The sequence below is a fragment of the Drosophila grimshawi genome, unplaced genomic scaffold (genome assembly GCF_018153295.1).
Source record: "Drosophila grimshawi isolate 15287-2541.00 unplaced genomic scaffold, ASM1815329v1 contig_311, whole genome shotgun sequence".
In the NCBI taxonomy this organism is placed as follows: domain Eukaryota; kingdom Metazoa; phylum Arthropoda; class Insecta; order Diptera; family Drosophilidae; genus Drosophila; species Drosophila grimshawi.
The window spans coordinates 7007208-7021182 of NW_025063098.1; the positions used below are offsets into that span (position 1 = coordinate 7007208).

General features: G+C 38.4%; 8 protein-coding genes across 9 annotated transcripts; 4 read left to right on the forward strand and 4 right to left on the reverse strand.

Annotated features, from left to right (window-relative positions):
- Positions 1 to 2: 2 nt before the first annotated feature.
- Positions 3 to 2573, reverse strand: LOC6564129 (mitochondrial nicotinamide adenine dinucleotide transporter SLC25A51). The gene is made up of 3 exons (XM_001990103.3): positions 1672 to 2573; positions 1472 to 1601; positions 3 to 1076 (listed from the first exon to the last, which is right to left on the reverse strand). Exons 1-3 carry the CDS (start codon positions 2208 to 2210, stop codon positions 735 to 737), a joined length of 1011 nt encoding a protein of 336 aa, XP_001990139.1. The 5' UTR covers positions 2211 to 2573; the 3' UTR covers positions 3 to 734.
- A 606-nt stretch (positions 2574 to 3179) lies between these two features.
- On the forward strand, positions 3180 to 3871 carry LOC6563052 (60S ribosomal protein L32). Its single transcript, XM_001990102.3, has 2 exons — positions 3180 to 3279; positions 3359 to 3871. The coding sequence occupies exons 1-2, from the start codon at positions 3187 to 3189 to the stop codon at positions 3668 to 3670; spliced, it is 405 nt and encodes a 134-aa protein (XP_001990138.1). The 5' UTR covers positions 3180 to 3186; the 3' UTR covers positions 3671 to 3871.
- Positions 3872 to 4380: 509 nt separating this feature from the next.
- Positions 4381 to 5875, reverse strand: LOC6563051 (serendipity locus protein delta). Its single transcript, XM_001990101.3, has one exon. The coding sequence runs from the start codon at positions 5748 to 5750 to the stop codon at positions 4491 to 4493; it is 1260 nt and encodes a 419-aa protein (XP_001990137.1). The 5' UTR covers positions 5751 to 5875; the 3' UTR covers positions 4381 to 4490.
- A 426-nt stretch (positions 5876 to 6301) lies between these two features.
- LOC6563050 (serendipity locus protein alpha) lies at positions 6302 to 7882 on the reverse strand. The gene is made up of 2 exons (XM_032736978.2): positions 6396 to 7882; positions 6302 to 6315 (listed from the first exon to the last, which is right to left on the reverse strand). Exons 1-2 carry the CDS (start codon positions 7801 to 7803, stop codon positions 6302 to 6304), a joined length of 1422 nt encoding a protein of 473 aa, XP_032592869.1. The 5' UTR covers positions 7804 to 7882.
- Positions 7883 to 8165: 283 nt separating this feature from the next.
- Positions 8166 to 9529, reverse strand: LOC6563049 (serendipity locus protein beta). Of its 2 annotated transcripts, none has more exons than XM_032737457.1 (3): positions 9413 to 9529; positions 9260 to 9352; positions 8166 to 9199 (listed from the first exon to the last, which is right to left on the reverse strand). In XM_032737457.1, exons 2-3 carry the CDS (start codon positions 9330 to 9332, stop codon positions 8229 to 8231), a joined length of 1044 nt encoding a protein of 347 aa, XP_032593348.1. In that variant the 5' UTR covers positions 9333 to 9352; positions 9413 to 9529; the 3' UTR covers positions 8166 to 8228. The 2 variants fall into 2 exon arrangements, with proteins under 2 accessions (XP_032593348.1, XP_001990135.1); XM_001990099.2 differs by having other exon boundaries at positions 9260 to 9343; positions 9413 to 9506.
- A 340-nt stretch (positions 9530 to 9869) lies between these two features.
- LOC6563048 (sex-regulated protein janus-A) lies at positions 9870 to 10549 on the forward strand. The gene is made up of 4 exons (XM_001990098.3): positions 9870 to 9899; positions 9967 to 10134; positions 10199 to 10323; positions 10390 to 10549. Exons 2-4 carry the CDS (start codon positions 9984 to 9986, stop codon positions 10480 to 10482), a joined length of 369 nt encoding a protein of 122 aa, XP_001990134.1. The 5' UTR covers positions 9870 to 9899; positions 9967 to 9983; the 3' UTR covers positions 10483 to 10549.
- Positions 10550 to 10647: 98 nt separating this feature from the next.
- LOC6563047 (sex-regulated protein janus-B) lies at positions 10648 to 11423 on the forward strand. Its single transcript, XM_001990097.2, has 4 exons — positions 10648 to 10777; positions 10842 to 11009; positions 11070 to 11194; positions 11254 to 11423. The coding sequence occupies exons 1-4, from the start codon at positions 10726 to 10728 to the stop codon at positions 11341 to 11343; spliced, it is 435 nt and encodes a 144-aa protein (XP_001990133.1). The 5' UTR covers positions 10648 to 10725; the 3' UTR covers positions 11344 to 11423.
- A 172-nt stretch (positions 11424 to 11595) lies between these two features.
- On the forward strand, positions 11596 to 13191 carry LOC6563046 (zinc finger and SCAN domain-containing protein 31). Its single transcript, XM_001990096.2, has one exon. It carries the CDS (start codon positions 11666 to 11668, stop codon positions 13028 to 13030), a length of 1365 nt encoding a protein of 454 aa, XP_001990132.1. The 5' UTR covers positions 11596 to 11665; the 3' UTR covers positions 13031 to 13191.
- Positions 13192 to 13975: the final 784 nt, after the last annotated feature.

Consider the following 13975-nt stretch of genomic DNA (forward strand, 5'->3'; position numbering starts at 1 on the left):
ACATGATGGGATGTGTTTTTATTATCAGATTTCCAGACAATAATGTTTTTGCATAGTTATTGTATACAAATTCATAATTTATACATAAACACATTTTTTAATACATCGAATAATTTTATTAATTTCGTAAACATCACGCAAGTATATATATGTGTATATACAGTAACAACATAATTAAGTCATGTTCTTATTAATATATATATATATATATCTGACATCTATGTGTTAATAATTAACTAATTGTGTTTGGTTTTTTTTGGGTTGTTTAAATGCTCACAATTATTGTACTCACGCCAAGCCACACAATTATTATTGCGATCTCGTTGGTTAAATTAACAAAAAGAAAAGGAAAAAAAAGAAAAAGAAAAAGAAGAAAACTGACTTTGTTTCGGGCTTACTCAAATAAAAGTTCAGTTTTTGCAGTCTATATGCACTTGCCACAAATACTTTTATGTAGGCATGATATACGAACATATTATTTTTCAGCTTTTTCATGTATGAGGACATACATGGAGTGCTTAAAACATGGCACTCTGAACGCAAACCACTTAATTATGTCTTAAAACGAACAATTTGCTAATTAAAGGCAGAAGGAAACATTTTTCTGTATACAAATTAGCTTACGAATTTAGTTTAGCTTAGTCTGGTTCACGTGTATTACGTAATACATCATAGCATTCATATAAACGTATATATATATATATATAGTTAACGTCAGCATTTAAGTCTTCCTCCTACTTGTCCCCCTTCGACACTGCCACCAGCTGCTGCTGCTGCTGCTGCAATCGTGGTTGACTCATCAGCTTCTTGAGGTTCTCGTACGCCGAATTCATGATGCCCCAGCTGATAAAGGAGCGGCCCGTATTGAAAGCGCATCCGCGATAAAAGTTACCAATGCGACTGTCTCGCTCACGATAAATCCGCTTGCACGCCTGCCAGCTGCCCTCCGACACATGGCCCATGCTGCTCTGCAACGACACTTTGATCACATTCAGCGGATAAAACAATGTGCTGATGCTGGCTCCGATCACGGCTCCAGCCATAAATTCTTGTGCAGTTCTGCTCGACACCGATTTCTGAAAGGATGTTCAAAATATTGATTAATTTGTAGCACAAAATATATATACATATAAAAAAGTGTTTTTGTCTGATATCGTTGGAGAATATATAATATATATATATAATATAATGTAAAAATAATAATACGCAAAATATAACTTAAGTAAATTCAATAACATATTCTGAATATTTTTGAGCTGTTTAACATTTTTAAAATCTCAAATAATATCTCAAATTTTTGGCTGATTAACAAATTCTAAAATTTCGGGGTAATTTTTATATATCTACAATATACTAAGATACTGAATTATACCACGAAGCAATAAGACAATAATTAAATTAAATTACACTTGTAAGTACAATTATAATGATAATAAACAATATAAGATAAGAGGCATATTAAAATACTTGCCCTCTTTGGTAGGCGAGTACTGGCCTCTTCGCGCATCATGAAGAATAATGCATTCGATAATCCGTTGCGCCAAATGACTGGCTCAATGCCCCTGTATAGTTCCCGATATCCATAATTGCTGACTACATATCTAAAATAGGAGCACACAAATTATCTATTTAGTCCTCTGCAGAGTCAAAAAATTATTGTCAGCTACTCACCTAAACGCATTTTGCGTATTGGAGAAATATTGATGGAATTTCGAGTCGGCCAACAATGTTTGAACGCGCTCAAATGGTAATAAAATGGACTCAACACTGCCAGCAACGAGTCCTGCAATTATCTTAGCCCCATAATCATTGAGGCGATAGTCTTCGACGAGGTATCTGCGTGTGCCATCAAAGATGCCAAACATAATCGACAGCGAGATGGTTTTTTGTGCCAGCGGCGGCAGCATGCCGCGATAAAGAAATCCAAGACCTTCATGTCGCAGTTGCAGCAGGGCAGAACCAATTGGGACACCATGCAACATTTGACGAAAAATAATCTTATATATGGGATATGTGACGGAGATGTTGACAAACGCGGAGCCACAGCCGCAGGCGAACTCCTCCCACTGGAAGGCGCCAAAGAAGCGCCTCAAAAATATATTCGCATGGCTGCCACGGACAGCTGTTGCTGTTGCAAGTGGCACCGGCGACGTTGGATTTTTGCTGCTGTCGTCTGATAATGCAACATCGACATCGAGATCGGTTTTCATGTTGCTGCTGCTGTTGTCGCGTGCGCATTTGCTAGCTTGCTACCATCGTTTAGAATGGTGGCAGGCTTTAGTCGCGCACTATTTGTATGATCGCTCCTTTTGTTTTGGTCGTTCGTTCACATTGAATTCGCTTAATTATATAATTGTTACGGCGAGCGTGTCCAGTGTGGTCGAGACTCTTGCATACTTATTTCAATAACATAACTGTTCTAATCCACCGTGTGTCTGATGAGTGTCGCCAACTGCTTACGCTGTGCTTATGAATGATGAATTACTTAATATTTACTTAATTTCCTTGTGTCTTTATATATAGATCATAGCCACATATGAGCTTACAGATTATCTGCAGCAACACTATTTCCACTTGTGTTGTATTTGCATTTAAATATTTATCGATAGCTCCACCATATGTCAAGAACTGTGATATTTAGGGCTACGAGCAACTATGCGACTTTAAATCACATATATTCAAGAATTAATCTATGTACAATAATGCGGTTTTAACTTTTAAATTTTCTTAAACACAATGCAAAATATGGTATATATATTTACAATAACATATGTAAAGCAATTTAAATGAAATACATAAAACATGAAATTTGTCATGCTTGCATGATAAGTTTGCAATGCGAAACGGAAACAAAAGTTGACTGCTCTGGTCGCACTGCCAGCGCTGACAACTGTCAAGCGCGCCCAACTTCGCGTCTTTTTTCTCTCTTTTTGACGTGCTCTTAGCATATTAGCGGTTCGTATATTCCATAAAATCTACAATTTTCCTTAACATCACCATTAACTGTTGGATTTTTGTGAACTAAAACACCAACCGAATAGCTGAGAAAACTAATGCTGCCCAAATTGCCTGTGGTTAAATGGTTTTTACAGTGTTTACACAATGTCCAACTTTGTTGACATTCGTCTAAAACAAAATGTTAAATGGAAATTAAATTGAGAGATTTTTGAATATTGCAGCTGCAAAATGACCATTCGCCCAGCATACAGGCCCAAGATTGTTAAGAAGCGCAGCAAGCACTTCATCCGCCACCAGTCGGATCGATATGCCAAGTTGTCGGTAAGCAGTTGAATATATAAAATAAAATACAAAAACTAGATTTTTGTCAGAAATTAATCGGCTTTAATTTTAATTGCAGCACAAATGGCGCAAGCCAAAGGGTATCGACAACAGAGTACGTCGTCGCTTCAAGGGACAGTATCTGATGCCAAACATTGGTTACGGCTCCAACCAGCGCACCCGCCACATGCTGCCCACCGGCTTCAAGAAATTCCTCGTGCACAACGTGCGTGAATTGGAGGTGCTGCTGATGCAGAATCGCATCTACTGCGGCGAGATTGCCCACGGCGTCTCCTCGAAGAAGCGCAAGGAGATCGTTGAGCGTGCCAAGCAGCTGTCCGTGCGCCTCACGAACCCCAATGGTCGTCTGCGCTCTCAGGAGAACGAATAAGCTTAAGTTAAGAAATTCGCTTCATCGAGTTTTTATAACGTAGTCGTCGGAATACACACAACATTTGAAACGTTCAACAAAAACACACAAAAAAAAGTGCGTAAATTATTTACTACGGGCTAAAATTAATTGGGTTCCATTTTTGTTGTGATACACAGTGGTCAAAAATAAAAACTCTTCGTTTGCAAAGCTGATTTCAAATCGTGAATAATTCTTATTTTTGGTGCTGCTTTTTTAAAGTAAAAAAATAGTGTTTGCCCTGCTTTTATTGAAACTTTTTTAGGCGCCTTCGAAAATGTGTTCAGAAATCTAAGATAATTCTTGTTTTTGAAGCTGCAGTTTGATGTTTGTCGTGTTTACCTTTATGATTTTAATAGAACATTTTTTTAGGATCCATTCAGAATGTGTTTAAAAATCAAAGATAAATATTCTAATTTTTGCAGCTGCAGTTTTAGAAAATGGGGTTTTTCCTACTTTTATTGATTGAACCTTTTTTTAAGCGCCTTCGAAATGGGCTTAGAAATTAAAGATAATTCTTCTTTAGCGAATCAAACACAGTTAATTTTTGTTTCTTATTTATACACCTTTGAAAATGTTTAGAAATGAAAAATCTTTAATTTTCTAGATTCAAGTTTCATTTCCAATGATTCTAATTTCATGAAATTTGACACAAAGTTTATTTAAAAAAAACAAATATACATAATGGGGCATTTTATAAAAAATAATGTGCATAAGGTTATAGAAGCCTAAAAATAAATACGAATGCGTATTTGTGGCGTGCATATGATTTTAAATATTAATGTTATTACAATTATTATTGCTAATTATTCAATACAGCGTCGTGTTCATACTGTAAATGATGGGCGAGCTCCTTTTTGCTCTCGTAGTTCACATTGCAAATGAGACAAATGCCGGAAGTGGGATCATCGTTGTCCGACATTATGACCGTGACGGCCTGCTCGGATTCATCCACATCCACTTGTAGCTCCTCGACCACCTGGTCATCTGTGGGCACGTCCTCTCGCACCCCATAGACAACATCGCCGTCATGGGTCTTCATGTGCATTTTGAGTGTATAGCGCTCTGTGAAAGATTTGGGGCACACGGTGCAATAATGCCGTGGTCGATTCTCTTTGTGGATCAGCGTATGATGATTGAATGTTTTCCGCGACTTGAACGAAACGTTGCAAATGCTGCAAATAATGGGATTCTCCTCGGCCTCGTGCCGCAACCTATGATTGTAGAGCAGATTGTCCTGCGAGAAGCGCAATCCGCACTTCTCACATTGATACTTCTTCTTGTCCCAGTGCATTCTCATGTGTCGCAGCGTGTTCACTGGACGCGAAAAGCTCTTGGGGCAGTAGCGGCACTGCTTCTCCGTTTTGCCCTCATGCGTGTTCATGTGCAGCGCCAGATATTCCTCGTCGCGGCGGATGACGCCGCAGATGGGACAGACGTGCGCCTGCGATTTGTTGTGTTCCTCGCTGATGTGCTTCTGCAGCTGATAGCGGGCATAGAAGACCTTGTCACAAGTGCCGCACTCCTGCCGAATGCGCTTCGGCATGAATTTCTTTTGATCGTCGGCGGCACCTCCGCGCTTAACGCCGCCCTCATCGGGCCGTACCTCGCATAGGAACTCCTCCTCCTCATCATCATCGTCGTCGTCAGCGTTATCATCATCATATTCCTCCTTAATATCCACCTCTTGATCGTCCTCTTTGACGAGCTCCTCAAACAATGCCTCAGCTTCGGCATCGTCTTGAGCGGATTTATCCTCAAAATCATCGATTAGCGTTTCGTCTTCGAACTCGGATTTGAGGGCCTCCTTCAATTGAGCTGTAAGTTTCTTTTGGGCAACCATTAGGTTCACCATAATCGTATCATATTCGGCCAATTCCTGAAAACAGCGCGGACAAAGCTTTGTATCCTTCTTCAGATTCATTTCGGTTTTCATACAGCTGGCGAGATGGGTGAGCACCAGTGAAACCAATTTCTGGGACGAGGGCACCTTTGTACTGAGCGATTCATAGTTTGCAGTGCCGTGTAAGTCAACGGCTCCACAAAAGAAGCATGAATTCATTGCCAGTCTGTTATTTGTGGTGCTCCTTCCCACCCAATATTTACAATATTCGGCGTTTTTGTTTTAGGGATGTAAGTGTTTTAGGGATGGACCGATATTATAATATTTAAGTGAGTGCTGTACACTTTTAGAGATTTCTTAACTTTTTCACTCAACCTTTTCTAGATACCTAATTCGCTTGCACCCAGCGTTGCAAAGCAATCGATATCTGTTTCGATAGTTTGTCGCTGTCTGAACTATCGTTCACGAACCTCATTGGTTTACCAACACTTATTTTAGGGCTGCCACGCCAGTGAAATCATTATTAATAATTGCTAAAATTAAAATTACTAGTCGGCTGAGATATCAACAAATACAAAAAGCGAAAAGTTTAGTAAATTGTATTTTTTGTTTTATTTTATTTAATTTAAAATTTAACCTTAAATATCACTATATTTTAATTAATTTGAAGAATTTCAGTTATTTGAAAACTAATTAGATCGCTTTCATGCAATAATGAATTTGAAGACTTATTATTAGAGCTTTTATCATGTGTAAATTCTTTTCCAGGCTTAACGAATGTTTGCTGTCGAATAGAATTGTGTTTTAAATTTTTTGATATCATGTGGGAATTTTGATTGGGACAAACAGATCCCTCTCTGATACTTCCTCCACAAACATCACGTAATTTTGCTAAAACTGAATATAAAATTTTGAAGCGCTTTAAAACTCGTTTGGGATCGACTGGAACCGTAAGTTCGAGTATAGCCTGACATTCGCCCAAAATTACAACGAAATCCTGATGCAAACGCTTGCCACATTCATCAGCGCACAATTCCTGATAATTTACCTTAAGATGAAAGTGCTGAAAGAGAACATTTCCCATTTGGGCAACTTGCAACAAACGTTGCTTCTGGTAGAGTTTCTCTGCACCATCAATACTCTCAGCTAGCATATCCAAATAGATGTCAATCAGCGCTCGACTGTTGATAATTTCATGAATAACATTCCGAAAAACCATAAGTTCCTCCTTGAAGTGATGCTCTAAAATATTGGCATGATATGAAGCCGACGTCGATGTCTGGAGTTGAAATGCGGGCACAATGCACGAATCGAGGGATTCCAATGAGGCCAAACAACTTCGTATAATTGTTTTTGTCTTAACATCCGATGCGAAAGCTATGGCAAATACACCAATCTGTTGAATGCGATCCATATTGATATCAAAATCACATATACGTTTCTCTACATCTTTCGAAATTTCACATTTTTGCAATACGTTCTTCAGTCTGTTTACGGATATTTCGTCCGCATCGCTGAAGCTTGTGAAGATCAAGCGCAAAAGAGCTTCATTTAGATATGTCTCTAGGGAATACAAGGCACGTTGTATCGATAAAGCTTCCAATTTGCGCTCACCAAGATTATGGTGATCAAAGTTATGCTCAAAGACGGAACATTCATCTAAAACAGTCTCACAAATAACCGTCATAGCTTTTTTATCCGATTCCAGGGCGACATTTGCAAAGGCCAAGGCATGCCTCACAATATGATTCACTTCAATGCACAACTGGGGATTCTCACTGTCCAAACGGCTTTCTGTGTCCACATCGTGCACTATTTCGTTAAAGGTTTCCAATTTATCGAGAGCCACGTCCAAGACTTCCACAAAAGATAAATCCTCCAGCTTGACGCCACTGCTGGCGATTGCCTCCTCGGAGAGATGATAAAGCGATGCCTGCAATCGTCGCAAACACCACTCGATCCGATCAACGAAGTGTGTCCGAGTCAGTCGCAGTTTAACTCTTTTGCCCAGCGTGTTCTCCATATTGATCGTCCGCTCCAGCTGTGTGATGCAGGTGACCACTTGGATAAAACACAGAAATAATGTCTCCACATGTATTCTAATTTTACCCTCCATGTCATCTTTGGGCGCCACATCTGGCAGATGCATTTTAAATTTGCTGGCAAACTCGTGAAATGCTGCACAGAATTTATTTAACCAGGCTATATTCCCTATGGCACCCTTTCCAATCAAATCTGAGCACACATTTAATTTTATAAATAATATGTCCATTATGGATGTGTTCTTTCAAAGGCAAGTGCTCGACTAAGTACAAAAGTGCATTGTCCAGGCTATATAAATGGTAAACAGGTAAGTTTCTCTTAAAACCCAACATCTGCTGTTTTATTGCTCAGATTTTGAAGCCTGCGCAGGTAAATATTCAAAATTTCCCAGTTTGGATTATAAATAGGTTTCTATGAGTTCGACCATAAATTTCTAAGGAATGTTTTTTTTTATTTTTTATATTTGTTAGTTTTATTTTTATCAAATTTCTTAAAAATAATAATGATACGTTTTTTCTTTGACAATAAACAATACAATGTCGTTTTGCGTGCTGAAAATCAGTCCAATATTAAAAAAAACACATAATAAAATGACATAATAAAATCATACACATTTTTAATAAACTATGTCTTCGTGTTATGTTTAGCTTATTATTAATCTGCTGTAGACTTTGTTGATTCAGCGGGTAAATGCACACGCTTGTGTACCTTTAACGTATACTTGTCGACGAAGGACTTCTCGCAATCAGGACACTCATAGCGTGGCCGGTTAGTCTGATGGGTTCGCAGGTGATGTTTGTAGGTGCGCTTCGTTTTGAACTGCTGATGGCACACATCACAGATCAGGGCGTGCTCTTCGGCATCGTGGCGCATTAGGTGATTGTACATCAGCCATGATAAGGAGAAACGTTCCCCACATTTGTCGCACTGATACTTCTTTTTGTCCCAATGCACCTCCATGTGGCGCAGCACGTTGCGCTTGTGCGAGAACTTTTTCGAGCAGTAGCGGCACTCCAATTCAGTTTTGCCCTCGTGCAGGTTCATATGCAAATCAAGGACCTCCTCGTCTTTCACTTTGAGGCCACAGATATTACAGGTGGCAAATTCGTTCTTTTGACAATTGTCCGTTTTGATGTGCCGCTCGAGGGAATCTTGATTTGAGAACAGTTCGCCACATATGTGACAGGGAATATCAAGATTGTCATCGCCATCTGATGCATCCATGCTCTCCTCGCTCTCGCTGTATTGACACTCTTGATGCTGCTCATCGCTCATTGTGGAATACTGATCATCTTGTTGCTCGTCCTTTACATCTTCGGACAATGAGTTATGCCGCGACTCGTCATCTGGGATTCTTGATTTCGAGTCAGGCGCTTTTGCTTTGACAACCTCTTTCCTTGGCGCCAGATATGTCGTCTTTTTTTTGCGACAACTCAGCAAGGAGTCGGCAATTTGACGCTGCACTTGACTGAGATTTCTAACAAGCCGGTCGTAGTTAAACAGATACTCCAAGCAATCCCGACAAGCAACGGACGTTGGCGTCAGTACCAAACGTTGATTAATTACCTTCTCAAAGTATTTCAGTATATCTTTGATGGGCTTAAAAGTGCCAGGTACGATGCATCCTAAAAATGTTTGCTTATATTTAGTATTATTGTTGAGCTGTGCAAATTTGATAAACTTGCCTTCAATGAGCTGAAGGACGCCAACAGACTTCACTTTGCCACAAACGAAACAGAACGGCCGCTTTGCGCTCATTTCGAGAAATACTTTATAGTCTTTTCAGAAAAGTAATTCAGTAAATTATTAACTTCATATAATACATGTTTTATACATACCCGTCGTGTACTCTTAATTCCTAAATATTTCCTTTCCTTTGACTACAATCTGTGTTTAACACAATTGGCGATTTTTCTCTCATTTATGATTTCTGTACACACAGAAAAGCCGTCAGCTGTTTACTTAACATAACATTTACGGCGCTGTTGCTTAACAGCGAGCATTATCTTATCGATCCTTACTCTGCCCAGTCACTTAAAGTAACGAATTAAGGCACCGCAATTTTATTATTAAGAAGTTGACGCGAAATTATAATATGTGCGCAAATTAGAAAATAAACTATAGCAGCTGAAGCCTTAAATAACACCACAGTGCGTCACTGAACTAGTCACAGCCGGAATATCATAAATACTTGCGATAAATGTGGAATACCATCGAAACTCGCAGTTACAAAAATAACAGCACTGTTTCAATTTATGTCATCACTATTTAATATGCATTGTGTTTTCAGAAATTTGCTAAAACCAGCTGTTTTTCGCCCGAACGGTAAGGCTCATAAATGGAATAATTAAATACCGGCTTTAGGAAATTTCACTATTAACACTATTAAAAGGATTTAGATTTCTCAAAATGACCGAAAAGGATGTTTTGGCACTGCCTTTGGTAGACATAGACGGCGCAGGTATTTTCAAATACGTTCTAATAAAAATCACTGGCAGCGAGGATTCACGTGAAGTTGAAAAGAATGTTGTTCGTGGATATGCCGATTGTCAATGGCATTGTAAGCTTTTTTTTGGTTACATATGTGGGAATGTAAGATTTAACTAATTTGATGTATACTTTAGCGGATATCTATGATCGTGTAATGGAGGTGTGTAAGGAAAAGGGCCTGGACACTCAATGCCTGGGTGGAGGACGCATTGAACACAATCCAGATAAAAAGTACCTCAAGGTCTATGGATATTCACAGGTGAGTGCATATTATTCAATATGCATTTTAACTGTTCTTATGAATTTACATTCTTTTGTATAACAGGGCTTTGGGAAAGCTGATCACATGGAATCAAAAAGAATCTTGCAAACCAAGTATTCGGACTACGAAATCGAAACAACCGATGAGGGATATTAGTTGCACTCGATATTATTATTTGAGCATACGTCAACTTAATTTATAAATTAAATATGTATCACTTATGAGCACAACTTGTTTGTTTCTCCTTGTTTTCCAATCGTAGTAGCATCTTTGAGAATTTTCAACGATGTGCTTGGCCTAAACATTAAAAATAGTTGGACAGCACATTTTTCGGAAGAAACATTTTCAAAAATTCCAAATTTTTTATTCCATACAAATATTTTTTTTGAACGTACAGAAATGAATACTTTCCGAGTCGCGCTTCCATTCCGGATAGCAGCAAACCATATTCGTAAGTTATATTAATAATAATTGTGCAAATCGTTTGAGAATCAATCAAGCATTATTGTGTGTAGTACAACAGTTTAGATCAGTCAGTTCTAAGACTGGCAGAGCACTCGTTAGTGTACCCAAGATTCAAATCGCAAGTGGGGAAATTCTTTACCTGTTGATCTCGATCTACATTCATGGTGAAAGCCTATTCGCAAGGACTATCGTGCGTGGTCGAAAGGCAAAACGACATCGTCAGTTTATAAACTGGATTATCTAGTTGACAGTTGTATTTAATTTATCCATATTCATAGTTAACTTATACGATCGCATTCGCTCCGAAATGCAGAAACTGGGACTTTGTACGCGGGCTCTGGGCGGTGGTATGATGAACATCAATAGTGACAGTCGTAAAATAAAAATATATGGTAAATGCAAGGTAAGTAAAAATGTATTGACCACGGTAAATTGGCAATGTTTTGTATTTTATTTTTCTAGACCTTTGGAAGAGCAGATCACTATAGAACTAAAGACATATTGAAATCGTCAAAGAAATACGGCAAATACAAAATATCTGTAAGAAAGTAATCGCTAAAGCCATTTCGGTCTTATTTTAAAAGAAATGCATTGGCATTATGAAATTATTAATAAATCCAATAGAAATATAACATGTCTTTCTGTTATCAATTTTATTGGGTATTGTATAATACAAATACAGTCAGTACAAATTTCATAAATGGGGCAGAGCGATAGTTTTTATTTATTTACTATCGGTCGCAGTGGAAACGCTGTAAAATATCGGTGCATTTTCAAGCATTTCCCACACTGACAACTAGTATTGGGCAACGATGTTTCTCGGCAAGCAGAACTGAATGTATTAATATTTTGTTAAAATATATTAGATCTGAAAATGAATTGTTGCATTTGCCAGTTTTCTGTGCGCAATCCCAGAAATATACACGAGGAGACTATCGGAAAGCCACCCATATTGATCAGTGATTTGGTGCTGCAGTGCACCAAGGGCACCAGCTATGTGCTTGGCGAGGTTGGCTCGACAATTTGCAAGAAATGCTGCGAGAAATTATTACGATACCACAAATCTATACAAATCGCCCGCAAGCTGCGCCAGGAGATACTGGAATTAATACGCAGTCCATTCATTATAAAAGACTTCAAGACGACAATCTCACGGAATGACCACAAAATTGACGACGTCGACAAATTCGATGGCAGCAGCGTCAGCGTCGAAATGGTCGAAACCGTGGAAGCTGCCGATTTGGATGAAGGATCCGATTTAGGAGAACAGCAAAGCAAGGCGACAATTTTAGATCAAACGGTTGTAGTACAAACGGAAGCGGAACTGGAAACCGAACATGATTTTATTGAAAAGAATAACTCCGATTGCGAGGAAGTTGAGGAATTTCAGACAGTTGGCTTAGAATTAGATATTGAGAACGAGATAATTATTAATGAAGAGGTACCCGAAGCGGATATGGATGAGGATGACGATGATGAAGATGATGTCAAGCAAACGGTGGATGAGCTTGAAATGTTTAAGGAAGAAGATAAGGATGTCCTAAGCGATTTTGAAGACCAAATTAATGGCACCATAGAATACCTAATCTCCGATGCCGAGGATCAAGACAGCTCTGGCGACTATACGGTAAACATCCAGTGTCCGAGCTGTCCGGAACAGTTCAGCAGTCGTCGCTCATACAATGCGCATACAAAGCGCGAACATTTCCCCGGCTACGTCTGCGATCAGTGCGGCAAAACACTGCAATCGTATTCCGGCTTCATTGGCCACCTCCAGAATCACGAGCCAGTTAAACAGTTCGAGTGCCCGCATTGTGGTGAGCGGTTTAGCCGCAAGTTTCGGCTGAAACACCATATGGCATGGCACACGGGTGAGACGCCGTATCAGTGCGAGGTGTGCTCAAAACGTTTTGTGCATAAGGTGGCGCTGTACAAGCACAAAATGATCCATGACACCGATTCAAAGCGTCTGGAGTGTCAGGTGTGTGGTTTTAAGACAAGGACAAAAGCCCATTTGGAAAGGCACACAAGATCGCATACGGGCGCCAAACCCTTTGCCTGTCCGGTATGCAACAAGCGATTCTCTCAAATGTACAACATGAAGGCACATCTCCGGGAGCACGAGAATCCCGGCAGCAATCGACATCGACGCTTCCACTGCCCCAAATGCACCCACACATTCATTAACGAACAGAACTACTTAACCCATTGCGAGCGCAATGATTGTACGCCTGTTTAGCACACATTCTGGATGCATCCATCCCATTGGCATTGGATTTGAGCGTGACGATTGTACATAAATACTAATATTTCGTACGTTTTTCAAAATGCCAGTTGCTGTGGCAGTTATCAGTCTTCTGAAATTTATGTACTTCAAATAAAAATCGATTTACATGTCAATTTCTGTACTTTGTTTTTTTTTTTGTTGTTGTTTTTATTAAATCTACATGCATTTTGCTCACAAATAAAATATGGTTTTTACTATGGTAAATGTATATTCATTAATTTCATATTTCTGCGGTTATTCTCAGTTTCTTAAAAAAATATGTATTTTGTATGTTTTGTTTTTTTTTTTTGTGTTTTCTTGTAACTTATGAAAATAGAACTAATCAATTAATGTGTTAAGCAATTATGCAACTATTGGAGCAATTAGCACTCATCGTTTATAAAAAGAAATGTTGTCCAATGTTAAATACATATATAATAGACAAAAGCACAATACATATTTGTATGTATATTTGTATATAAATACATAAATTCAAATGTACATACTTCTTCTATACGTCGAGTATAATAGATTATACAAAAATAAAACAGATTATATTTTGATTTTTTGTCGAGTTGAATAGAACTTTGTTAATATCATCATATCATAAAATGCACATTATAAAAATATTAACAAAATTTATTGCAGGCAGTCCATAGTTAGTAAAAAGTAACAAACAAATCCGAATTTAGGAATACCCATCAAAACTTTTCAATTAAATATTTTTTTTTTACTTATTTTGTGCTGTGCTCAATAATCTCTATTGGTTTTTTGTTTTCCTTTTTCATTTTATATATATTTCGTGATTTAGAGCCGACAAAATGGTTCGGGATATACAAAGTGTGTTTTTGAAACGAAATTCAGATTAACGTTTTTTTTTTTTTTGCTTTTGTTTTTGTTGTTGTTTCTCTCCTTGCA

Bases quoted from the DNA above. Each gene is read 5' to 3' on its own strand.
- LOC6563049 (XM_032737457.1), bottom strand. From the start codon at position 9,332: ATGAGCGCAAAGCGGCCGTTCTGTTTCGTTTGTGGCAAAGTGAAGTCT. The intron at 9,200-9,259 runs GCAAGTTTATCA...AAACATTTTTAG, and splicing joins CGTCCTTCAGCTCATTGAAG to GATGCATCGTACCTGGCACT.
- LOC6563047 (XM_001990097.2), top strand. From the start codon at position 10,726: ATGAATACTTTCCGAGTCGCGCTTCCATTCCGGATAGCAGCAAACCAT. The intron at 10,778-10,841 runs GTAAGTTATATT...TATTGTGTGTAG, and splicing joins GATAGCAGCAAACCATATTC to TACAACAGTTTAGATCAGTC. The intron at 11,195-11,253 runs GTAAGTAAAAAT...TTATTTTTCTAG, and splicing joins AAATATATGGTAAATGCAAG to ACCTTTGGAAGAGCAGATCA.
- LOC6563048 (XM_001990098.3), top strand. From the start codon at position 9,984: ATGACCGAAAAGGATGTTTTGGCACTGCCTTTGGTAGACATAGACGGC. The intron at 10,135-10,198 runs GTAAGCTTTTTT...TGTATACTTTAG, and splicing joins TGCCGATTGTCAATGGCATT to CGGATATCTATGATCGTGTA. The intron at 10,324-10,389 runs GTGAGTGCATAT...TTTGTATAACAG, and splicing joins AGGTCTATGGATATTCACAG to GGCTTTGGGAAAGCTGATCA.
- LOC6563052 (XM_001990102.3), top strand. From the start codon at position 3,187: ATGACCATTCGCCCAGCATACAGGCCCAAGATTGTTAAGAAGCGCAGC. The intron at 3,280-3,358 runs GTAAGCAGTTGA...TTTTAATTGCAG, and splicing joins ATCGATATGCCAAGTTGTCG to CACAAATGGCGCAAGCCAAA.
- LOC6563046 (XM_001990096.2), top strand. From the start codon at position 11,666: ATGAATTGTTGCATTTGCCAGTTTTCTGTGCGCAATCCCAGAAATATA.
- LOC6564129 (XM_001990103.3), bottom strand. From the start codon at position 2,210: ATGAAAACCGATCTCGATGTCGATGTTGCATTATCAGACGACAGCAGC. The intron at 1,602-1,671 runs GTGAGTAGCTGA...CTCCTATTTTAG, and splicing joins AATACGCAAAATGCGTTTAG to ATATGTAGTCAGCAATTATG. The intron at 1,077-1,471 runs GCAAGTATTTTA...ACATCCTTTCAG, and splicing joins GTACTCGCCTACCAAAGAGG to AAATCGGTGTCGAGCAGAAC.
- LOC6563051 (XM_001990101.3), bottom strand. From the start codon at position 5,750: ATGAATTCATGCTTCTTTTGTGGAGCCGTTGACTTACACGGCACTGCA.
- LOC6563050 (XM_032736978.2), bottom strand. From the start codon at position 7,803: ATGGACATATTATTTATAAAATTAAATGTGTGCTCAGATTTGATTGGA.